Source organism: Erinaceus europaeus, chromosome 15 (assembly GCF_950295315.1).
Source record: "Erinaceus europaeus chromosome 15, mEriEur2.1, whole genome shotgun sequence".
In the NCBI taxonomy this organism is placed as follows: Eukaryota; Metazoa; Chordata; class Mammalia; order Eulipotyphla; family Erinaceidae; genus Erinaceus; species Erinaceus europaeus.
The window spans coordinates 84,990,097-85,016,082 of record NC_080176.1 but is presented as its reverse complement, the minus strand read 5'-3'; the positions used below and the strand labels follow the sequence as shown (position 1 = coordinate 85,016,082).

At 46.4% G+C, this 25,986-nt stretch overlaps 1 protein-coding gene across 2 annotated transcripts in view; it reads left to right on the top strand.

The window, feature by feature from the left end:
• Nucleotides 1-25,986, top strand: part of RTTN (rotatin) — a 137,719-nt gene that overhangs the window by 99,962 nt on the left and 11,771 nt on the right. The window contains exons 39-44 of one of the 2 annotated variants that reach the window (XM_060174034.1): nt 1,182-1,319; nt 9,541-9,758; nt 17,306-17,411; nt 19,569-19,666; nt 21,898-21,975; nt 24,772-24,898. In XM_060174034.1, coding sequence (XP_060030017.1) covers nt 1,182-1,319; nt 9,541-9,758; nt 17,306-17,411; nt 19,569-19,666; nt 21,898-21,975; nt 24,772-24,898 — 765 coding nt within the window. Of the gene's footprint in view, nt 1-1,181; nt 1,320-9,540; nt 9,759-17,305; nt 17,412-19,568; nt 19,667-21,894; nt 21,976-24,771; nt 24,899-25,986 lie in introns of both variants that reach the window. The other variant, XM_016188531.2, reaches the window with a different exon arrangement.

Genomic DNA, 25,986 nt, shown 5'->3' with positions numbered 1-25,986 from the left:
ACTAAGCATAGAGACAGAGAGAAGGTGACAGGGAAGGAGGAGATAGAGAGGGAAGGGGAGACACCTGCAGCCCTACTTCACCACTCATGAAGCTTCTCAGATGAAGGCGGGGACCTGGGGTTCCACACTATAATAAGCGCACTCGACCAGGTGTGCCACTGCCTGGCTCCCTCTGTATGTAATCTTGAATATACAGTGATTTTTTTTCTTTTCTTTTCTAAAGGGTGAAGCTAAAATCTGGATTTAAAAAAAATTATTGGAGTTAATGGTTTACAATCTACAATAAATAGTTGTTGGTACATGAGTAAAATTTCTCAGTTTACTTCAAAACACTCTCAACCTCCAGCCTAGGTCCTCCTCCACCATCATGCCTCGGGATGCAAAAGCTGCCCTCCCCCATCTCTGTCTCTATCCAATGATAAAAATACTTTTTAAAAATGAGAGAGACACCTGCAGCACTATTCCACCACTCATGAAGCTTCCCCTCTGTGGGTAGGGAGGGACTGAAGGCTTGAACCCGGGGCTTGGTGCACTGTGATGTGTGTGCCACCACCCAGCCCCTAGTTTATACAGTTTATATATTTTCAACATTGGAAGTTTTGGCTGCACATTGTTTGTTACGGTTTCTGACTCTGATGTGTTTTTTTTGAATATTTATTTTCCCTTTTGTTGCCCTTGTAGTTATTGTTGTTGTTATTGATGTCGTTGTTGTTAGATAGGACAGAGAGAAATGGAGAGAGGAGGGGAAGATAGAGAGGGAGAGAGAAAGACAGACACCTGCAGACCTGCTGCACCGCCTGTGAAGTGACTCCCCCCTGCAGGTGGGGATCCGGAGGCTGGAACCGGTATTCTTAAACCAGTCCTTGGAGTTTGCGCCACGTGCACTTAACCCACTGCGCTACTGCCCAACTCTAATGTGTTTTAATTGGAGGAGGGAGTGTGTGTGCCATGACTTGGTGGGTTCCCAAGATAATCCTAGTCTTACCTTGCTGAGAGACATTTAAAGGACAAAGAGAGGGAAGCAAGCTGCAGGAAGTTTGGGGCTGTGCTCATTGCACTTGTCTTTATTTGACACATGTAGGCTTCTCCTGTCCAGTATGAAGACAGGTCCAGTGAGGTTTCTGTTTGGAAAGGTTTCTCCCTTGTACCAGTCACTTGGCATGTTGTGATTCCTCTTCCAGATGCGGAGTTAGCTTCTGCGTTTCATCACACCTGGACACATCAGTTTCACCTCCTGGCCGCGCTCCTGAGGAAGGCCAGCACTGCCTCGCTCCCCTCCATCACCATGGGGCTGGCCAGACGCTGGACACCTGTCATCGGTGAGTGGATACTTGGTGACTGCCGCCCACACACTCTGGAGACTCAAGATGGCTGAGATTCACGGGGGCACATGCTCTCCAATACAAAGCAATTCTGGCAGGGGCTGTGACACCAGCTGTGTTGAGAGAGGTCTGCAGCATGCTTCAGGGGCCTCAAAAGTGCATCTGTGAAAAAGTTGAAATACTTCTCAAAGCACAAAAAAATAAACACAAATTGTGGTGTAGCAGAGATACATTCCTAAAGCAAGGAAATAGACTTTCTTGTGCTGGGGTAGAGGTAGAAACCAGTTTGTTTATTTTAGCATCTATGCATTGTGGTGGGAAAATGTAAGTAAGAACTTGTGTACTTAATAGCATGAAAAGTTAGAGTCAATATTGTGTCTGGGGCCAGTGGTAGCACAAAGGACTTGGATATGAGAGGTCCCATGTTCAATCCCCAATACACTAATACCAGGGGCTGAGAGGTACTCTAGTCAAAACAACAAGGGAGCAAAAGAAATTTTTGTTACTGCTTAGAATGGCCAAGAATAGGGGGCTGGGCAGTAGTGCAGTAGTTTAAGCGCATCTGGTGCAAAGCGCAAGGACCAGCTTAAGGATGCCGGTTCAAGCCTCCAGCTCCCCACCTGCAGGGGGGGTCACTTCACTAGTAGTGAAGCAGGTCTGCAGGTGTCTCTTTTCCTCTCCTCCTCTGTCTTCCCCTCCTCTCTCAATTTCTCTGTGTCCTATCCAACAACAACAATAGGTATAACAACAATAATAACTACAACAAGATCAACAATAACCCTGGGGGGAGAAAAAGAAAGGAAGGAAGAAATGCCAAAAATATAGTTTATTTTTTAATTTTTTTATATAATAGTTTCCAACCAGAGTGAGCAGTTTTGCTTTTTTTTTAACTTGCCACCAGGTTTACCACTGGGGGCTCAGTGTCAGCACTATGAGTCCACTGTTCCTGGAGGCCATCTTTTCGGTTTTGGTTTGTTTTTTCCTTTTCTTTCTATTTTATTTGATAGGACAGAGAGAAGTTGAGAAAGGTAGGGTGTTGTTAAAATTCGGAGGCTCCAGCTGGCCAGGCTAGCTTCACGGGCGGGTAACAGAGACGACCAGAGACATACGGCTGGCAGGGAAGCTGTATTTATTCAGGAACAACGATTTATAAACTAAGACAAACTAATCACCAAACAAAACTCTGCTGCCTCTTTCCCCGCGGCGGCGCCAAACACTCTCGAACTCTGCAACTCTCCAACTCTGAAACTCTGGCACTCTCTCGGGGTTCCTAGGGGCGGGGCCAAGTGGGCCCGTGAAACTAGCAGGACTGATCCAATTTTCTTGGCGGGGGAGAACTAGAACAACCCAATGTAAAGCATACAACAATTCCCCCTTTTCTTTTTAACTAAATGACCACAGTATCAGGGGTGTGGGGTGAACAGAAACCTATATCATACAGGCATTTTTAAAAAAGAAACTGGCACAAACATGGAGAAACATGTAAGCAAGTAACAAGAACCAGTGTGCTGCCAAGAGAAGGCCTGAGGGGGCCTTTTTTTTCCTCTGTGGGCAAAACTTTATCAGCTTAAAAAAAAACATTTCTTGCCTCTGGGGGGCATACTTGTCTCGACAGGCATTTGCATGGGGGTGGGGAACGGCCTAGAGTCCCAAAGGCAGCTGACTGCAATTTACTTACTATGAAACAAAACTTGTTATTAGCATAACCAAAGCACAATCTAACGTTTCTAATAGAGAAAGAATTTGAGACTTTTACATATCAACAACGTCTTTTTGACCTTTTGTTACACCCATTCAAGATGGAGACACACCCTAGGTGTGTGCAGGAAAGGAAACCTCAGGCATGAGAATAATTAGCATAGCCATTGTGCGATCTACCATTTCTAATAGAGAAGGTAATGGAGAGTTTTACATATCAACAAGTCTATTTAACCTTTTGTTTAGACCAACTTAGTTAAAAAATATTGTTAACTAATTTTTACCTCAGACTTTAAATGTAAGTTAATTTTATCTTTATGAGAATTATGTTGAAAACCTTTTTCATTTAACTTTGACTAGTAAGAATTTAGCCTTAAAGTTACTGTTTACCAAACTTTAAACATACACATAAACATGGTCATTAATACACAAGGAGAGAAACCTTTGTTACGAAGACATGTCATTTTAAACACGAATTTAGATATGTTGGAGGGGGGGGGGGTTCATCATCCGGAGGTGGCTTCCGCGCAGCTCCACTTCAAGGAATTGCAGGTTGCGATCTCTGCACAAATCTCTGTGTACTCCATCTTGTCTGCCTTCAGATTGGACCGGCAGCTGGAGATCTTGTGTGCCCAGTTTCAGTAGGGAGCCCGGGGGTCCGGGAGGTCCGGGATCGTTCCAGAATTCATAGCAAGAGGGCGGGCAGGCCAGCCTTGTAGAAGGCGTGGGTCTAGGTGCCCAGGGGTGGCGGCCATGATAGGCCGCCGCGGCCCTGCCCCATGGCCCTGTCATGTCTGCTGCCCTGCTCACAGTGGCTGAGCAGCTTGGAGGTATCACAAGTCCAGTACCCTGTGCCACGCGGTGGAGAGCCGGCTCCTGTGGGCTGGCCTGCGTGCTGGCATTGGGCTCCTGCGTGGTGGCATCGGGCTCCTGTGTGTTGACATCGGGCTCCAGCGTGTTGGCATTGGGCTCCTGCGTGCTGGCATCGGGCTTCTGTGTGGTGGCATTGGGCTCCTGCGTGGTGGCATCGGGCTCCTGCGTGTTGGTGTCAGCCTCCTGCGGGCTGCGGGGCTGCGGGCGCGGTGCACGGGGTTGTCTGGGCGCAGCCGGCTGGCTGGCTGTTTAACCAGGTGGAAACAGCAGCTCTGCGCCTCGCCTCCCGCCCGCTGGCTATTCCCGCTGGCTGTTCTGAGTTTGCCCGAGTGAGTGGAAACCACAAAGTGGTCCAGAGATAAATGTTCCAGAAACAGCAAAACAGTCTCGTGAAGAAAGAGCAGAGGCCTTTGGAGATCTCTTCACAAGCAGAAGAGAAGGCCATAGTGCATAGGTAGCCAAATTGTCTTCACTTATCTGAGAGATGCGCAGGTCAGGTCCACGTGGGCGCCATTTGTTGTTAAAATTCGGTGGCCCCAGCTGGCCGGGCTAGCTTCACGGGCGGGTAATAGAGACGTGGAGACAACGGCTGGGCAGGGAAGCTGTATTTCTTTACTCAGGAACAACGATTCATAAACAACCAAACTAAACACCAAACAGAACTCTGCTGCCTCTTTCCTCCCGCGGCGGCGCCAAGAACTCTCGAACTCTGCAACTCTCCAACTCTTGAACTCTGGAACTCTGGCACTCTCTCGGGGTTTCTAGGGGCGGGGCTAAGCGGCCCGCAAAACTAGCAGGACTGATCCAATTTTCTTGGCGGGGGAGAACTAGAACAACCCAATGTAAAGCATACAACAGTAGGGGAGATAGGGAGAGAGACAGACACCTGCAGACCTGCTCCACTGCTTGTGAGGCGTCTCCCCTGCTGGTGGTGGTAGGGCCCAAACGCAGGTCCTAATGCACGGTAATATGGGGACCACAGCCTGCCCCCCAGAAATTACTACTAAGCTTTTTACAGTCACATCTGAATTTTAGCATAGCAACAAGCCACTTTTTTAAAAAATACAAAGTTTCATTAAATAATACTTGTTAACCTTTTTGCGAACTAGTTTGCATTCTGAATTGCTTATAACTAAGTTGACTTTTTCTTTCATTCTATTTTGTGACTTGGTCATTCTGTCAACTTAGATGCATGATACATTTCATAACCAAACTTGCGGTTTTAGAGTAAGATTTACGGAGAAGTGCATGATTTATAAGAAGCAAAGTCACTAGGGCCGGGTGGTGGCGCACCTGGTTGAGCGAACACATTACAGGGCCCAAAGACCCAGGTTCGAGCCCCCAGCTCCCCGCCTGCAGGGGGAAAGCTTCACGAGTGGTGAAGCAGGGATGCAGGTATCTCTCTTGTCTCTCTCCCTTTCTACCACTCCCTTCCCTCTCTATTTCTTGCTGTCTCTATCCAATTCTTCTTCTAGCGTTTGCCCTTCTTCCGTAGCCAGTCAACAGCGTCAGGTTGAGCCTGATGTAAAGTTTCGAGACCTCCTTTGAATCTGGAGAGGTGGCAGTCGTTGACTATGTGGGTCATAGTCTGTCTGTAGCCGCAGGGGCAGTTTGGGTCATCTCTGGCTCCCCAGCGATGGAACATAGCAACGCACCGGCCATGGCCTGTTCGATAGCTATTGAGGAGGGCCCAATCATAACGTGCTAGGTCAAAGCCGGGTTGACGCTTGCAGGGGTCTGTGATGAGGTGTTTGTTCTTTACCTCAGCTGACTGCCAACTCTGTTTCCAAGAGTCTGGAACAGAGAAGTTCAGTGTAGGCGTAGGGGACCAGATTGGGTGACGAGACGTCAAGCATTGGACAGGGTGGGAGAAGATATCCGCGTATATTGGCAGGTCCGGTCGAGCGTAGACGTGGGAAATGAACTTAGATGATGCCGCATCCCGACGAATATCTGGTGGGACGATGTTGCTAAGAACTGGCAGCCATGGGACCGGGGTGAAACGGATGGTTCCAGAAATTATCCTCATGGAGGAATATAATTTGGAATCGACCAAGTGGACACAGGGGCTATGGAACCATACTGGGGCACAGTATTCTGCAGTGGAATAGCAGAATGCCAGAGAGGATGATCACAGTGTGGAAGCGCTCGCGCCCCATGAGGAGCTGGCCAGTCTTGCAATGATGTTATTCCTCGCGCCCACCTTTGCTGCAGTTTTTATGAGATGTTTGTGAAATGACAGAGTGTGATCGAGAGTAACGCCAAGATAGACTGGCTGGGCTTCATGCCGGATTCTCGTACCGCCAAGCTGCACATTAAGCTCACGCGAGGCCGAGGCATGGTGTAGATGGAAAACAGATGATACCGTTTTTGCAGTGCTAGGGATTAGTCGCCATTTTGTACAGTAATCAGATATCAGAGACATGTCTTTTGTGAGTGTTTCCTCAAGGATGTCGAACTTGGATGCCTGAGTTGCACAGCAGATGTCATCGGCGTAGATGAACTTCCTTGAAGAAGTTTCTGGGAGGTCATTGATGTATATATTAAGTAGCGTAGGAGCCAGAACAGAGCCCTGGGGGAGGCCACTTGAGACAAGTCTCCATCTGCTAGACTTGTCACCCAGATGCACCCGGAATCTTCTGTTTTGGAGAAGAAACGATATAGTGTTGGCCACCCATGGAGGCAGGCATCTTGAGATCTTGACTAGGAGACCATGGTGCCAGACTGTGTCATGGGCTGCTGTGAGATCAACAAAGATAGCACCCGTCTTTAAATTCTTCTGGAATCCATTTTCAATGTAAGTTGAGAGGGCCAGGGCTTGTTCGCAGGTAGATCTTCCTGGGCGGAAACCAGCTTGGGCGGGTGATAGGAATTTCTCTGTAAGACGAGAAATACGTGACAGAAGCAGCCTCTCAAGGGGTTTGTAACACACGGAAAGGAGAGAAATTGGTCTATAGCTGGCGGCCAGTGTTGGGTCTTTCTTTGGTTTCAAAACTGCTATAATCTTCGCACCACGCCAAACTTTGGGCATAGACTCAGATTCCACGATATGGGACAGGAATGAAGCGAGCCACTTCTTTGCTGCGGGACCCAGGTTAAGAATGAATTCTGGGGTGATGTTATCATAGACAGCAGCTGTTCCCGGTTTAACCCTCTTCAAAGCATCTTCCAGTTCAGACAGTGTAAAGGGAGAGATTTTTGGAGATGGACAAGATAACCGGAAGTGGGATGACCACTCGTGGGAAATTTCTCTTTTCCAGACTGGGTCGATCTTAGCACGTCCAACTTGAGTTAGGTGACTAGCCACTGAGTTTGGAGATACGGGAGGATGGGAGATGGGAGGGGGCTGGCTACCGGCCAATAAAGTTAATTAAAAGAAATAAAAGGTCACTGCTTTCCTGGGTTGAGGTTGACATCAGTGGTCTGTTTGTCCCACAGGAATAGTGTCTGTCTGGAGATCGATGTCTCGTTACAGAGAGAAAACCTGAAAGAATCTGACTGAGACTCTCCTTGTGAGTCCTCAGGGTGACGGCTCCATTACTGGCTGAGCCGCTAGTAACAGCACTAGATGCTTCGTGGGCCTCCTGAGGGCCACCTCCGCCAGCTGGCTGAGTAAAAGAGAACGTAGCAGAGCACAGCCCCAAGATCCTGGCTGTGCTGCCAACAGCTGCTTCCATTCTACAAGGCAGAATGGAGTAACTGTGACACTGAGAGCAGGAAGTACAAATCTGCTTGATCCACTGCAGAGAAGGAAATTTACTGACCTCTGATCAAGCCTCTTGACATGACACCACTTCCCACTGCAGTGGGAAAGACATTAAGTTCAGAATCCTTCTTGAAAATGCCATTTTATGTGATCATGATACAAATTAACAATTGACTAAACTACAGAAACTTAGATTTGCTGACAATAATGTTAATAACCCGGGTGACAGTTTACCCTGAAAACATAAAACTTGCACGTCTGAGCCCCTAGTTTCGACCCGAAGCACCACCATACGCCAGAACTGAGCTATGCTCTTTCTCTTTCCCCCATCTCTCATAGCAGTAGACTTGTCTTTTAAAAGAGATCATGTTAATGGGAGCATAACTAATAATGGACTGATCTGTAAGCCTTTCCTCAAGCATGACTTATATTCACATGCCATTCAGAGACCATCGCAATCTTGTGAAACTCCCCTACGGCCAGTTATTTATCTGATGTTACTTAAGAGCATAAGACTTTGTAAGAGCCACGGTCTGCTGGTGGCTCACCCATTAGAGTTGCACAGTCCCTTGTACAAGGACCCGGGTTCACACCTCCAGCCCCTGCCTGTGGGGGAAGCGACACGTGAGCAGAGAAGCAGTGCTGCAGGTGTCTCTTTCCCCTCTCTCTGTCTTTCTCCTCCCCCTCTCAACTCCTCAGTCCTATCAAAATTAAATAATAATAATTAAAAAAAATTAAATGAAAAGAGGGGAAGAATTTCTATGAGCCTATACCTAGGCAGAAGCTTATGGTTCAAGTCCTACACAAATACAGGTCCAAAGCCAAGAAAGTGAACAGGTGCGACTCAAATTAATACAAGTAATGCAGCACGTCGGCTGTTCTTCTGATTCAGTTAAATCAGTGCTCACAACAGGAAATTAATCACGCCGGATTCCGTGTAGATTCTTTTGAGTTGACTTGCCTGTTCTTTGCAGTCTGTGTTATGTTTGCAAATCAGTTCATAACACTCTTGTTCTCTGCTGGAGCGACTGTGAAACCTTTGTTCCTACATCCCACTGGCGCCGCATACTAAACAGATCTTGCTCTAAGTCCTGTGTGCCATCGAGTTGTTTGACAGTGGAAATTCAATCATGACTCCCAGGTGTCCGTCTCCACAGAGCAGATATCGTTACATCAGCCGTCTCGTGTGAGGGTAGCACCAAGATAAAAATCAAAAGGCTCCCTACTTTGGAGACATTATAGCTAATAGACCGAGGGATCAGTACTCAACATCTATATGATTTTCTTTCTTGGAGTCTTAGCGAGCAAGTATTTGTTCTCTAGAGCTCTCTCTCAGACAATATTAATTTACATAGGTCACATAAAATGTAAATCAAATATTTCTCATGATTATTCAGTATGTCCTCAAAATACCAGCATTGGGAAATTCCTTTTTAACCCCAGAATCATACTTATGACCCTTGAACGATTTGTGGCTTTGCTTCATTGGAAAGTAAAAAAAAAAAAAAAAAAAAAAAAAAAAAAGTCGGGGCCAAGAGGTGACTCAACCAGTCGCGTGCACACCTTCCCATACAGGATGACCCGGGCTCCGATCCTTGGCCGCCATGTGGGAGTGCCCGCAAGGGAGAAGCTTTGCGAGTGGCGGAATGGTGCCACAGTGTCTCCTCCTCTTTGTCTGTCTGTCTTTCTATCTCCATTTCTCCCTCTCTCTATCTCTTTCTGTTTCTCACCCTGCATCTAGAAGGAACAAAAGGAGGGAGAAAAAAAAAAAGATGTGGTAGCCAGGAGCAGTGGAGTCATGTAGGCACCAAGCCCCAGTGATAACCCTGGTGGTAAAGAAAAGAGAGAGAGACATAGAGACAGAGAGAAACCTGAATGGATCTGATTCACTTCTGTAATTCTGAAGGTGTTTCCTAGCACTGATACGTACAATTCTTGCAGACCTGTTCTGCCAGTGTGCGGACCTCTCTGCCACCCGCCCTGCCCTGTACACCGCCAGCCTGCAGTTCCTGTCCATCCTCCTGACCGAGGAAGCGAAAGGGCGTCTGCAGGACAAGGAGAAGCCGCATCTGGGCCGCGGGGTGACGATCGCTTCCCTTTTGGATGAAGCCCGGGAGCACCAGAAGGCTGCAGAGCGGCTGAATGAAGCAATTCTCCAGGTTCGTGAAGCCCTGGTTTATCAGAACTTCCTTTAGTGTTTCAGTGATGTGACTGTCATCCTTGGGCCTGTAAAAAAATTTTTTCAGTCATTTGCACTAAAAAGCACTGAATGTTCCTCTTACCAGGCCCATTGAAATCATAGAAGCCCATCTACTGTAGATATCACCCAGTACTCTTGTTTTTTTTTTTTTCTTTGTTTGTTTTGTTTTTGCAATTTCATTCATCCACGAACAGTCCTAAATCACTGATGTATTGTTAGCAATTAACAAGGGGGCCGGGCAGTAGCGCAGTGGGTTAAGCGCACATGGCACAAAGTGCAAGGACCGGCATAAGGATCCCCGTTCGAGCCCCCGGCTCCCCACCTGTGGCGGGGTAGGGGGGGGTCACTTCACAAGTGGTGAAGCAGGTCTGCAGGTGTCTGTCTTTCTCTCCCCATCTCTGTCTTCTCCTTCTCTCTCGATTTCTCTCTGTCCTATCCAACAACAGCTACAATAACAATAACAACTACAACAAGGGCAACAAAATGGGAAAAATAGCTTCCAGGAACAGTGGATTCATAGTGCAGGCACCGAGCCCCAGTGATAACCCTGGAGGCAAAAAAAAAAAAAAAGAAGAAATTAACAACAAAAAAGGGACTACAAGTGTTCCTAAAGCTGCACGTTATACCAACTTGTTACCTTCCTCCATCATGCAGCCTCCCCTCTCCCCAGTTCCCCTTAGAGCCCTTGAGCCTGCTGCAATAGACCATCATTAAGTATGGTTCCACCCTATATTTCCCCTTCTTTGTTTCCTAAGTTCCCACCTGAGAGTGATAAGAAAAAACAAAACAAAACAAATAAAAAAAAAATCCTCCAGCCATTTCAGATAGAAAAAACAAAACAAAACAAAACAAAACAAAACAAAACAAAACAAAATAAAACAAAACAAAACACAGTTTTGTTAGGTTCTCAGAAGCCAAGGCAGCTGCTTGTCACTCAGACCTTAGGGCCAATGAATAAAACCACATCACACCAGAACAGGCACCAGGGCAGGAGTTGCTTTTTTTTTTTAAATCATTATTTATTTATAAAATGGAAATACTGACAAGACCGTCTGTAGGATAAGAGGGGTACAGTTCCTACCACCAGAACTCCGTATCCCATCCCCTCCCCTGATAGCTTTCCTATTCTTTATCCCTCTGGGAGTATGGACCCAGGGTCATTGTGGGATGCAGAAGGTGGGACGTCTGGCTTCGGTAATTGCTTCCTCACTGAATATAGGCGTTGACAGGTCGATCCATACTCCCAGCCTGTCTCTCTCTTTCCCTAGTGGGGCAGGGCTCTGAGGAAGTGGGGTTCCAGCACACATGGGTGGGGTCGTCTGTCCAGGGAAGTCCAATTGGCATCATGGTAGCATATGGAACCTGGTGACTGAAAAAGAGTGAAAGCACGAGTCTAATAGCAGCCACACGCCATGAGTCAGCTCCTGTCACAAGTCTGCTCCCCAGCACTCAACTTCCCAGAGAACCCGCTTCCTCAGCCAGAGGATCCTGAGAGTCTGCTTCCACTCATGGCCTCCTGAGTAGCTTTTCAGAGTTACTACAGTCCCCTCTTCTTGTTATGCCCTATGCTCATAGTACAGTGACCCCCCATGGCCCCGCCCCTCTCTGCTTATTGGCTCTGACAAGAAAAAGGCATCACTAATCACCCATTTCCAACAGGTGAGATCATCTAGCATTCACCTTGCCGGCTTATTTTACTTGACACAGTCCCTTCAGGTTCCATCCAAGACGTACACAAAGCAGGCATTTCATCATTTCTCTCACAGCAGAGTCATATCCCATTGTGTGCATAGAACATAATTCCTTATCCATCCGTCTGTCCTTGGACATGTTTCCTCCCCAGGTTGGGACCATTAGTGCTACTGTGACCATAGATGAACCTAGATCTCTCTGGACAGATAGTTTTATGTTCTTGCAGTAGAAACCTAGGGGAGGAATTGCCAGGCCATGTGGCAGGTCAGGGCACCCACACCCTCCGGGAACCTTGGGCAGGTCGAGTTCAAGGGGCCTGCAGCCCAGCCTCCAGGCACTGGTGGCATCTGGAGGCCCCAGCAGAGCAGGCCCAGGCTCTGCTGTGTCCCACCTCCTTCTCTTGCTCCTAGTGGTGCTGTGTTCCATGGACCTGTGCGCCTGGACTCAGAATGGATGTGTTCTTGTTGGAACACTGGGAGTGGCTTTTTTTTTTTTTTTTTTTTTGCCTCCAGGGTTATCTCTGGGGCTCGGTGCCTGCACTGTAAATCCACTGCTCCTGGAGGCCATTTTTCCCATTTTGTTGCCCTTGTTGTGGTTGTTATTGTTATTGTAGTTGTTGTTGGATAGGACAGAGAGAAATGGAGAGAGGAGAGGAAGCCAGAGAAGAGGAGAGAAAGAGAGACGCCTGCAGACCTGCTTCACCGCCTGTGAAGCAGCCCCCCTGCAGGTAGGGAGCCAGGGGCTCAAACCGGGGTCCTTGCAGTCCGTGCCATGTGCGCTACTGCCCGGCCCCCCCGGAAGTGGCTTATTTTAAGTTGTTCCCTCTCCCCTCCCCTCCCCTCACATCTTGTTATCGTTCATTATAAAATTTCCTGTGCATGTTGTTTGGCTGCTAACTCCTTGGACAAGAAAATTGGGGTTTCCTGGGGCCTTGAGGGCATCTCAGCTGTTCCTACCGACTCGACTCGCTCAGTGTCCTCTCCATTCATCATCCTGAGTCACTAAGGCCAGGAAGTATTCTATATGGGTGTGTAAACACGAGCCAGTCATTTAAACCCTGTTTCCTAGGAAGCTAGGCTTTTCCTGCTTATGTAGACAGCGGGGTATGACTGCACAGCATTTAATAGGTGGACGCAGGCAAGCTGAAGACAAAAGAAGCAAAAGAAAGGAACAAAGGTCTGGCAAAAGAGCTCACGTGGGTAGTAAGTACACTGCTTTGCCGTGGGCGCTACCCAGCTTCCAGCCCAGCCCGTACAGAATCAACGAAAGCTTCAGTGCTGTGGTCTTCTCTCCCCGCTCTTTATTTACTTATTTTTCACATTATTATTATTATTATTAATTTGCCTCCAGGGTTATTGCTGGGGCTAGGTCCTTGCACTACTGGCAGCCATTTTTTTCCCATTGCTGTTGGTGTTGCTGTTATTGTTGTGGAATAGGACCGAGAAAAATTGAGAGGGGAGAGGGGGAAAGATAAACACCTGCAGACCTACTTCACCGCTTATGAAGCAGCCCCCCCGAGGGTGGGGGGCTCGAACTGAGGTCCCTCCCCATTCATCTGGAAGGAAAGAAAAAAATGAAATCACAGCTGTTACACTACTGAGAAAATCCATGCAGGCCTCGCAGAAGGCAGCATGTTTATTAGTGAGATAATTAAGTGATCGACTGTTTTATTGGCTTTACCTGGTGATAAAATATGTAGCTAGACTACATCAAACTTCCGCACACTGTAGTCACTGATAGGCATCTCTCGTGGCACAGCTGTGTAGGTTGGTTGTACTGGTGTTAACGTGAAGCAGTGTAGATAAGAACACTTAGACTATCAGAAAGTATTATTTTTAAATTGATGCTCTTCAAATATATATACGTTAAACCTCTCTATAAAACTGTGTTCTGAAAATATGGGATGCGTCATCCTAGACAGGTCACTTAGCCTCTTAGAACAATTTCTTCAAATGCAAAACAAGAGGACCAAGTTATATAATCACTGTTTCCATTGCCTCCAAAGCTCTCCATCTTCCTGATCATTTATTTCGGGGCAGCTACATCTCAAGTTTGGCGGAGACTGTTTTTAAGTGGCTGCTTCACCGCTGTCTATCAGAGAGGACACGTGCTGGAAACGGATCTCTTCTTCTTCCTCCCTGAACTCTTTCCTTACTTTCCCCCTATTTTGGTTGCTAATTTGGCAGGCCTCTAGTCACCTCGGTTATCTTGTGTACACATGCCTATGTCAGAATCCCTCCCAAGACTGAACTTGCAGGATTTGCAGGGGCTGGGGAGGAAGAGCTGGTGGCAGAAGACGAGGGGGTGGTGCGCAGGGTCTGGCCGTCTCACTGCCTCACAGAGGGCTTTCAGACAATCTCGCTCTCACTTCCAGGGTACCCGGTGCTGAATTGCCTTGGCTGCTGGCAGTTCACTGAATGAGTAGAATTCAGAGTCAAGCCTGCTGATATATTTGCCATTCAGCCATTAGCTTTTTTTGTTCCTAAACAGTGTGTGTGTGTGTGTGTGTGTGTGTGTGTGTGTGTGTGTGTGTGTGTCTGTCTGTCTGTCTCTGTCTCTGTCTGTGTGTATCCTGTTTCTACATTGTGGGATTTTAGGAGGGACTGAAAGACACATCTGCACATACAACTTTGTTCCTAGAAGTCTTAATTTCCCCCCCCTTTCACTGTTGTAACTAGGTGACTAGCATTTTTTCAATAAAATCAATTTGTTTTTCCTCAGAGCATTAACACATGCAGGTTTGATAAGCGTGTGTATACTGAGAGCAGCTTTCCTATTAATGGTGAGGATTTAGTTTACAGACAAAACGTGGATTCTCATAGTTCAGGATAATGACGCTCCCGGAAAGACTCATCATCCAGCAGTACTTCCTACCTGGTTTTCATGGCCATAGTCAGCATGAGCCTGAACAGTCCAGCTTAGCAGCTACCCTGGGGAGGCATCTAGGGTGGACTCCGACACCTGGTGGTCAGGGCTGGGACTGCCCCCTCTGTGGTTTCTGCCGGTGCCATGTTGCCGAGCACAAACCCATCAGGAAACAAGTGGAGTCTCCTCTGAGTGCCTGTGCTGCACTGCATCTTATATCAAATCAAACTTCTTTAAGTTTAGTTTCAATAATGACATTATAAAGCTGGATCATTGTGACAATTGCCAGGAAGAAGAACATTACAAATTTAAATTATATTTAGCATACATAATTCAAACAAGGAACTTCTAGATTATTTTTTTCTGTCATTGCTAGGGCTTCACCATTTAGAACTGACTTTTTTTTTTTAGATAGAAAGAGAGACAGAGATGGACAGACATACCATAGTACCAAAGCTTGTGCCAGTGAGATTTGTGCCTCATGGAATTCCACCTGAATCTCATCAAGCCTTTTAGAATAAAAACACCCAGAAAATAAGGAAACACAGAGATGAGAGGACACATCAATCACATTATTAAACTTACCACAAGGAGGGGTCAGGCTGTGGCCCACCCAGCTAAGCACACCTATCACCATGCATAAGAACCCTGGTTCAAGTCCCTGCTCTCCACCTGCAGGGGGGATGCTTCAGATGTGCTGAAGCAGGTCTGTAGGTGTCTATCTTTTTCTTTTCCTCTCTGCCTCCCCTCTCAGTTTCTCTCTGTCCTGAAATAAAGTAGAAAAAAAAATGCAGAAAAAGGGAGGTCATCAGGAATGGTGGATTTGTAGTGCTGGCACTGAGCTCAGCAATAAACCTGGTGGCAATGAAAAAAAAAAGTTAAAAAAATATATATATATACCAGAAGGCAGCAAGTTGACAAATCCAGGATATGGGGCATTCTGTAGGAGACCTGGTAGGTTTTTTTTCAACAACACCAAACATCATGAAGGGAACAGGCCACAGTGAAGTCTGGTGGGCAGGGGTGGGGGTGGGGGGAGCATGAAGCGGGATGAGGAAGTCAGGGTCTCCGGCCTGAAGAAGCAACTGACACGCAGGGTGTGAGGGCCTCCGCAGGCCATGAGTCCAGCAAACTCTTTCCAGGCAAAAGAGCACTGGGATTTGGGTTGACTGTTAGTTGATCCCACACTCACTACAGTGTGAGTCATCTGTGAGGTAGAACAGTGGCTTCTCATATACCAAATTGCCGTCCTTCCTGTGAGGAGGCCTCTTCTCGGGCACAGACTCCCGGCTTGCCTGCCTTTCTGCGCACCAGATGCAGTGGCCTAGGAGACTGTTCCAAGGCAGCAGGGATGAGCGTACGGGACTGACTTGGTGTCAGGTGCTAGTGCTGCAGCAAGAGATGACCCGGGGACTTATCTGATGGACAATCCGTTTATGCAACCGCAAAACAGGGTTTATAAGGGGTTGTAGGGGGAAGTAAGTTATCCATTCCATATATGGTTTGGGGAAAAAGGGGCAAAGAGAGGTAAGGGGTTGGGAAAAGGTGAGAGCATTCCTAGCAAATGTTGAGCAAGGGGTTTAGTTGATCAAAGGAATGAGGAAAATAGGGTTATTGCTAACCAGCAGACAGAGAGGGGTCTTAAGGGCAGAGAGAAGATAGATCATGTAAGATTAAAAGTACCGGAGGGGGTGGAGGAGTAAGGAGAATGCTCCTAGTTACTGTTTGACGGAGCAGAACAATGATATATGGATCATATGTAATCAAAGAAGATGGACTTCTATTAACCTCTGAGTAAACAAACCAACTGGTTTTGGAACAAGGAAATGGGCTGCGTGCAGAGTCTTTGTGAGGCAGGGAGACTGACAGAGGGGACATTTCCTGCTGGTCGTTTTCCTCCATGCCCCATCTCAGGTAGAGAGACTAATAGGGAGGTCATGCCACCCAGGCCCCCATCTTTCAATAGGAGGTCCCACACCATGCTCAGCCATGTCCTCACAATTTCCCTACACCAAGTCTCACATTGTGTGATACCTGGTGTTTACTTTAAAAGTACTTGAGCCACATTCACTTTACTAGAGCTTAGGCTGCCGCCTTTTCCCTCTGCTACATATATATTCAAAGTTCCTCCGGTCATGACTTCTAACTCAAAACATTCACACGTATAAAGAACAGATACTGAAATGTTATTTTTAACATTTAAAGTGATTTTCAGCTTAGCTAAAAAGGGTAAAAATGAAGTATTTTTCTGGAAAACAGTCATCCGCAAATAAATTACGATGAAACTGAACAAAATGGAAAGAAACCACCTGAGGGACAGGGGTGTACAGGGTGGAGATGGTGAGAGGGGAGTGTGTTTTAAGGAGAGAAGGAGAAATGTGATGCCCTTGTTGAATCTGAAGGCCCCTTTATAAAAAATTACATTCACGAATACATTTTCTCCATTGAATTTGAGTTTCAAGTACAAATGTCTGAACATGTTATGTGCTGATACTAAGTATAGCTATTTTCTTTTTCTTCCATCTAAGTGTAACCAGGCCCCCATGCTTCCCAGATCAGACAAGATTATGTCTATAGACTAAATACATCTGCTTTCTCAAATGCTGAGTCTTGGAAGATAGATCGTTGAGCATTTCCACACTGTAATTTATTTATTTATTCCTTCCTTCCTTCCTTCCTTTCTTTCTTCCTTTCTTTCTTTCTTTCTTTCTTTCTTTCTTTCTTTCTTTCTTTCTTTCATTCTTCCTTTCTCTCTTCTTTTTCTTTTTTAACAGTCTTTCTCCATACAGAGCATTCTCAAATCCTCACAACTCCTCAGGTTTCAGAGACTATCAAACAGTCAAGACCTAGCAGTGCCTTTGAAATACAGCCCCTATACAGTTCACCGCAGCTGCGCTCCAAACGGAGCTCTTCCCCTCACAAAGTCAGTCTGATATGTTTCCTTCACAGAGCTATGAAGGGAAGTCCTCCAAAGACGTCCTGAAGAGGGTTGCTGCCAGTGCCTTGCTGTCACTCCTGGCCACTAGCAGACGTGCACAGAAGCACGCTCTCAGAGGTGAGTTTCACGGCCCGGCCCGACCCAGCCGGCCTAGCCCCCCACTCCTTATCTGTCATCAGCAGAAGTACTTCACTGCTGTTCATGTTCACTTCCTGTGGACTCAAAATGTGAAGAACTGACACCTCAGTGTAACTAGAACAGATTACTTTTTCTCATGCAAATGCAGGAAACATGCATTGCTCCTCCCCCTTTGTTGCCCTTATTGTAGCCTTGCAGTGGTTATTATTGTCGTTTTTGATGTCGTTCGTTGTTGGATAGGACAAAGAGAAATTGAGAGAGGAGGGGAAGACAGAGAGGGAGCGAGAAAGACAGACACCTGCAGATTTGCTTCACCACCCTTGAAGCGACTCCCCTGCAGGTGGGGAGCCGGGGCTCGAACTGGGATCCTTACGCCGGTCCCTGAGCTTTGCGCCATGTGCGCTCAACCCACTGCACTACTGCCTAACCCCCACATGCATTGCTTTTAAAATACACAGATTATACAGATAGTCAGTAGATTATTATTTCTTGCTTAATGATTCCTACTTGAGATCCTGTACTTAATTTTAGAGAAGCGTTAAAAAGTAACATGGCACCCAGTTTCATAATACTTAAGCATTAGCAAATAGTGAGCCAACGTCTGAAAAAAATTGACATTATTAGGGGCAGTAAGATAGCTAGCTCACTTGGTAGCGCACTGCTTTGCCATGTGCAAGACCCAAATCTGAGCCTGGCCCCAGTGTATTGAAGGACGTTTCAGTGCTAAGGTCTCTTGTACTCTCTCTTCCTCTTTGTCTCTATCAAAAAATAAACAGATAAATAAACAACATTTTGGGTTTGGGGAGATAGGTCAGCATTAGGTCACCAGATTTCCATCCATGCCTAAGGCTCCAGAGGCCCAGGGTTCAATCCCTGGCAGCACCAAATGCCAAAGCTAAGCAGTGCACTGGTGTTTCTCTCTCTCTCTCTCTCTCTCCCTCTCTCCTTCTTTCTCCCTCCCATTAGAAATAAGCAAACCAGGAGTCGGGCGGTAGTGTAGCAGGTTAAGCGCACTTGGCACAAAGCGCAAGGACCGGCGTAAGGATCCCGGTTTGAGCCCCCGGCTCTCCACCTGCAGGGGAGTCGCTTCACAGGCGGTGAAGCAGGTTTGCAGGTGTCTATCTCTCTCTCCCCCTCTCTGTCTTCCCCTCCTCTCTCCATTTCTCTCTGTCCTATCCAACAATGATGACAACAATAATAACTACAACAATAAAAACAACAAGGACAACAAAAGGGAATATTTTAAAAAGTTAAAAAAAAAGAAATAAGCAAACCGTTTTTAAAATATACACAGTTTCTATAGTAACAACAGCAGAATTGTATGATCTTGTATTTTCATGGAGCTTTCCTTATGCCGGTCCTTGTGCTTTGCGCCACCTGCGCTTAACCCACTGCGCTACAGCCCGACTCCCCTCATGGAGCTTTCCATTGTAGGATGTTGAAATTCCTCATCTGACATCAGGAAGCTTAATCTTTGGGTTCAGAGAGAAACAGGAATAGCACATTCATTCCATTGTACTGTGCTCTCTACAATACAGACTGCCTGCACCCTCTGTGTGAGGCAAGACTATAGGACAAACGGGGCACAGCTCCACACAATTCCCATCACCAGAGTTCTGTATCCCATCCCCACCCTTTGAAAGCTTTCCTGTTCTTTATCCCTCTGGGAGCATGGACCCAGGGTCACTATGGAGTGCAGAAGGTGGGAGGTCTGGCTTCTGTAATTGCTTCTCCATTGGATATGGGTATTGGCAGGTTGAATCAGCACATCCCCAGCCTGTCTGTCTCTTTCTCTAGTGGGGCCGGGCTGTGGTGAGGTGGGGTTCTAGGATACATTGGTGAGGCCATCTACTCAGGGAAGTCATGCCGGGATAACCTGAGGGGCCAGCCCGACAAAGTCAGGTTGGTGTCATGGTAGCATCTGTAACTTGGTGTCTGAAAAAGCATTAAGACAGAAAGCAGAACACATTGTTTAATTAATTCTCCTCTTCTGAGTGATCTCTCACTGAATATACTAAAATGAAGCTAATCAGAAGTACAGAATGTTGATCTAATGTATCTTCTCTTGAGAATTTGATTGTGGTGTGGTTTTGGAGACGGTTCTGGCTGTAGCTTTTCTTTGGATTTTGACTTTAGCTGACCTAGTTGAGAACTGCGTGGCCCAGATGAAGGACATCAATGCTCAGCTGAATCTCGAAGCTCTGCGGCCTGGGAAGGCAGCACTGAAGAGGAAGGTGAGGGGAGTCTTGCATCCTGGAGGAATGAGGGCATGAGGACAGCATATGGGCCACCCCTGCAGGGCCCTTGTGGAGTAGAGTGAAAGATTTAGAAGAATGGTACAGAGAATTTAATGAATTTGTATAGTAGTTGTGGGTATGTTTCTTTTTTTTTTTTTTTATTTAAGAAAGGATTAATTAACAAAACCATAGGGTAGGAGGGGTACAACTCCACACAATTCCCACCGCCCAATCTCCATATCCCACCCCCTCCCCAGTAGCTTTCCCATTCTCTATCCCTCTGGGAGCATGGACCCAGGGTCATTGAAGGTTGCAGAAGGTAGAAGGTCTGGCTTCTGTAATTGCTTCCCCGCTGAACATGGGCGTTGACTGGTCGGTCCATACTCCCAGTCTGCCTCTCTCTTTCCCTAGTAGGGTGGGTCTCTGGGGAAGCGGAGCTCCAGGACACATTGGTGGGGTCTTCAATCCAGGGTAGCCTGGCTAGCATCCTGATGGCATCTGGAACCTGGTGACTGAAAAGAGAGTTAACATACAAAGCCAAACAAATTGTTGAGCAAACATGGACCCAAAGTTTGGAATAGTGGAGAGGAAGTGTTAGGGAGGGTACTCACTGCAAACTCTAGTATACTTCTGCTTTCTTACTTTGGTGCCATACTCCAAACTCAGTCAATTTCTGCTTTGCGTTTCTACTTTTTTTTTTTTTTTTACATGCATAACATTCCCCAGATTCCCATTTCACAATACAACCCCCACTATTTCATTGTGGGTATGTTTCTTAATTCTCACACCAATGTCTTTGGATGAAATTTTAAAAACATCTACTTATTGGGTAGAGACAAAAATGAAGAGGGGGTGGGGAGCTGGAGAAAGAGAGAGACACCTGCAGCACTGCCCCACCGTGTATAAACCCCTGCTTCCCCCACTCCCAAGTATAGACCAGAGGCTTGAACCCAGGACCTTGCACATTGTAACGTGTGCTTTGCCACCGCCCAGCCCCTTTTAAATGAGATTGTCTCTATTATAGCTTTTGGCTATTTAAGGGGCATTCTGGAGTGTGCAGAATGTTTTACTAGATCAAGAAAATCATTCTTCCAAAACAAGTATAACTTCACTAAGAAACCATCTAAATGACTCAGTGGTTTTTTTTGTTGTTGTTGTTGTTTTTGTTTTGTTTGTTTTTTCTCTTTTTCTGCTAGGCACTGTTCTGAATGTTTCATATTCATTATCTCAAGAACATTTGTGACAACACTGTCATACAGCTAGTAACTGAGAAGGCTGGTGGCTGCCTCATGTCTGGATGGTTAACAGAGCTGCTCTTCTTCTTTCGTTTATTTCCTTTTATGGCTTCTGGATGTCTGCCTAAGTTAGATTCAGAGTACATGCTCATGAAAACCTACACTCGCACAGTTATGATATAATAATGACAGGGATACTGAGAAAAGGGGTGTGTGTGTGTGTGTTTATTATAAATTACATACACATAGCTAGGGCCATTGTAGCAGCATCCTATGGAAAGAGCCGGTTTCTACTGCATTTGATAAGAACCCAGAAAAAGAAATCTTCCTTCATCATTTCACTGATGCAGAGGTTACGTACTTGGCCTCGTTCTTGCTCGTCTCTTGGAAAAGGCCCTTTACTTCGTCATTGAAGCCAGCCAGTTCTGGCTATACTTGCAAACCAGCCAGGGCCAGCTTCACCTCCTGGACATGAGACATGGAGCCTGTTATAGATCTCAGTTTGCCTGTGCTTGAGAGAACAGAGCTCCTCTTCTCCCTCCTCCTCCTTCCTCTTATACTGCTTTTTTGTTTTGTTTTGTCTTATTTTGTTTTGTTTGTTATCTTTATTTATTTATTGGATAGAGACAGCCAGAAATCGAGAGGAAGGGGGTGATAGACAGGGAGAGAGAGAGAGACACCTGCAGCCCTGCTTCATTACTCGAAAAGCTTTTCCTCTGCAGGTGGGGACTGGGGGCTTGAACCCAGGTCCTTGCACATTATCACATGTGTGCTCAACCAGGTGTGCCACCACCCGATCAGAGAGAGATTTTTTTCATGGCAGATTCTCATCTTGATAAACAGTCACTCTTCAGAAAGCATTGTAGTTCCTGGAAGCCATGGTAGTCAAGTGCCGGGAGAGCATCTGAGGGGAAGAAACGGCCATATGGAGAAAATGGCGAGAGCCTTGTCTGCTGAGCGTTCTGACTTTTCAACTGTTTTTCCTTTCAGCAGGAGGATGGTTTTATTAAGGAGTTAAGCCTTGCCATGCAACTCCTAAGAAACTGCCTCTATCAAAATGAAGAATGTAAGGTAAGTAGAGCTCACCTCTCAGCATTTTGATAGCAGCGTTGACTTTCAAGTTTGATCCCTTTTTTTTTTATCCCAAGTTTGATTTCTATAAGCCGTAACATCGAGGAAGTTGGTGGTCTATTTGAATTCTAATTTACTCCATTGCACCACTGAGTGGTTCTCAGACTCACTGTTAATCCTCAGACGTGGACATTCTTAAGGTATCTGCTATTCTTCAAGACCGTTGGGATTTCTTGTTGACATGAGCATTTTAACTTTATCATCAGATTTTGACTCCAGGCAGTTAAAGCAGAGTTGAGCCCTCAGTGTGACAATAGGCATTTCAATTCTTTGCTTCCTAAAACAGAATGGCTGGCTGCCTGTGTCACAGGCCCTTTTTCAGACAGCTCCCAGGAGCTGCAAGAAACTGTTAGTACCCTTCAGGATGGAAGAGGCCATCTCGTGCTTTGGTGTGGAAGATGGTGACCTCGCCTGATGAGGGAGAGTATGAGTGGCCCTGCCCACCTCGGGGGGGTTTCCTCACTTCTGTCACCTCTGGGGATGGTCCCCTTCTGTGTTGCTTTGAGGGCTCCGGACCTGTCGTGTGAGCTTAGCCTTGGGGCTGCTGTGCAGGGTACAGAGACTTCAGCACTCTGGTTTGCTTTCTCACAGTGATACCACACCTTTGAGGCACAGAAACCCAGTGAAAAATGAGCTTGGCAAAGATTTATGATAGATGCTTCCTTTAAAAAAAAAGTCCTTGCTCTTTTTGTGGTAAAACTGAAAAAAAAAACTTTAAAAAATGATTTTTATTAGTGGTTTAATAGTGGTTTACAAAATTATAAGATTACATGGGAATAGTTCCAAGCCACACACCACACCACACCACACCACACCACACCACACCACACCACACCACACCACACCACACCACACCACACCACACCACACCACACCTGTCACCACCACTGTAGATTTAGAGAATTTATATTTTGCTCCTTTTTTTTTTTTGCCAGTTCACATGTTTTAAGTCTTTACATTCTAAATATGAACAAAACCACCTAGTAGTTGTGAGGAAAGCGTACTTAACCGAGAAAGTCAACTTCTTCAACACATGTTCTCTAAGCCGTGGTAAACGATTTGTTCAAGAAACCTAGTTCACAATTTATATTTCAAAATGACACGTTGAATATTACCTGTGAATTTCATTAAAACTCCCAGCGGGAGTTTTAGAACTTTTTGCTCACTGTTGTAGCGTCATTTACAAAATCCATGACCCAGGACCAAGCAGTGGCACACCTGGTTAAGCATACACATTACAAGTGCACCGGTTCAAGCCCTCCCCCCATTTGTAGGGGGTCTGATTCACACATGGTGAAGCAGGGCTGCAGGTATGTCTTTGTCTCCCTCTATATCTCCCTTCCCCTCTCAGATTCTCTCTGTCTCTATTTAGTAATAAATAAGTAAAAATATTCTTTAAAGAAACCCACGACCCTGTATGCTAAACAGCATCCTCGTGACTGGATGCTGCTGCTCTCCAGCCATGACTGTTTTCTCTGGGACTGTTTTGAAGCCCTGTCAGGAATGAGCTGCCTCTGTTGACTTCTCTGCTGGCCCGGTATCCACAGAGGGCTTACATTTCTGCCCCATTAGCCATCTCTACAAGGGTGATTTTCCTTCCTTCCTTCCTTCCTTCCTTCCTTCCTTCCTTCCTTCCTTCTCCTTCCTTCCTTCCTTCCTTCCTTCCTTCCTTCCTTCCTTTCTTTTTAATTTATTTATTTATAAAATGGAAACACTGACAAGATCATAGGATAAAAGGGGTACAATTCCCACCACCACAGCTTCATATCCCATCTCCTCCCCTGACAGCTTTCCTGCCCTGGCCAGTGGGGCAGTGAACAGGGGCTAGGAACCTAAGGACCTGGAATGACAGGGACAAGAGACACGAAAGAACAACAGCAAGACAGGTTTCTGATCAAGCTGCAAAATTTTATTGTGTTCACAGGCATTTTAAGGCTTCGGGGAAGGGGGAGCATAGGGGGAAGGGGGAGGCAGAGATCGCGGTGGAGGGTCCCTTGCAACTATTTCTGTTAAACTATAACTATATGGTATGTCACTTAGTTTCTGGCAAACATCCTTCCTACGGGAATTAGAAACTTATCTCGAGGGCTTCTGTTGTTTCAAGGCTTAGCTTCTATCAAGCAGAGAAATGGCTCCTGGCACTTTCCTGTCCTTTTTTTTTTTATTAATTTTTTAAATATTTATTCCCTTTTGTTGCCCTTGTTGTTTTATTGTTATTGTAGTTATCATTGTTGTTGTTATTGATGTTATCATCATTGTTGGATAGGATGGAGAGAAATGGAGAGAGGAGGGGAAGACAGAGGGGGAGAGAGAGACAGACACCTGCACACCTGCTTCACTGCTTGTGAAGCGACTCCCCTGCAGGTGGGGAGCCGGGGGCTCAAACCGGGATCCTTATGCTGGTCCTTGCACTTTGTGCCACGTGCGCTTAACCCATTACGCTACCGCCTGACTCCCCAAGGGTGATTTCTTAATACATCAGGGAACCCTGCATTCATGCTAACACCGAATGAAGAATATTTAGATTATTCTTGACTAGTAGTATAGTCCTGTGGATCAGTTTCTTCCCCCCTCTCCACAGACTTTCCATGTCAGAGGGCATGAATCAGAGCAAAGACCATTTCCGGTTTTGTGTCCTCCTCACCCCTGGTGGACAGTTTCTCTGGGTTTGGGAGACTTTGAACGTATGGACTCCTCTGGTGAGACTAATGCCTCCCTGCATCCTTCCTTCCCCAGGAAGCAGCCCTTGAAGCGCACCTGGTCCCTGTGCTGCACTCCCTCTGGCCGTGGCTTTTGCTAGAGGACTCCTTGATGCAGACTGCCCTTCAGCTCCTTTGTGTCTACACCGCAAATTTCCCCAACGGTAATTGGAACCCACTACTATTTTTCAGCAATGTACGACAGGGCAGGGCTGGTTTTCTCTAGTGTGAACAGTGGCATGGAAAAAAACAAACTCATCTTTTCAAGTATGCCTACTACTACTGCTGGCTAAGGGCCAGCTGTGTTGGAGGAATTCTGAAAGCAAACAGCTATGTCAACCCGTCGTTGGGGAGGCCAGTCAGGCAGGCAGGCAGGCAGTAGACAACTCAGAAAACAGAGCAAGAGAAGCTCACCTACTTCTATGTTCAAAGAAAATTGAACTTAGTGGGCATATCAGGTGGGTGACATAATGATAAAAGAACCTGAAAGGCAGGGCAAGGTAACACTTGACCTTTCTCGAGCTCGGTGCTGGCTCCGTGGAAGCTAATTCTAGACGGGCTGTTCTGCTAAGAGTTGATAACATTGGGGCCCCTCAGCCAGTCATTCATTCATCCGTCTCTTCCCCTGACATGTTGTACTGAGAGCCTGACTCTTCTCCTGACATGTTTTACTGAGAGCCTACTAGAGCTCTCAGTAAATATTAGAAGCCAGCAACTGGAGGGAGCTTCTGTCCTGCTGCTAACTCTGCCCCCTTCCTCCTGCCTGTTGCTTTCCTCTGCCCATCACCATGTGCCCCTGTGCAGGATTCAGGGTTTAGGGGAGCAAAGTGGTGACTGAGGGCGGAGTCAGCTCCTAGGTGAGGAATAACATACATGTACTGTCACACATTTTTAGAAACTGCAGTCTCTGGGATTTTCATACTTAGAACTGACATGGCCATGAGAACATGGTGAGGTTACTAAATAGAGGAAGAGCTAATTTTTACTCTCTTCCATTTCTATCATTCTTGGTCCCAAACAAAGCTGTCATTTCGTGTATTTGAGTCTTACCCTTCCTGGGGAGCTGGGGAGTTGAATACTGCCACTCAGATGGAAAACAGGGAAGAGGCCGTGCTTATTAGTATGTACTTGTCTCTTGACAAGGTCTCCTTGGTTCTGATGTCATTGACTTAAGCTTTGTAGCCTGGAGCCCGTCTTGGCTCGTAGGGCTCTGTGCCCTTCTCCTCATAGCCAGGGGTGATGAGCCAGGCTC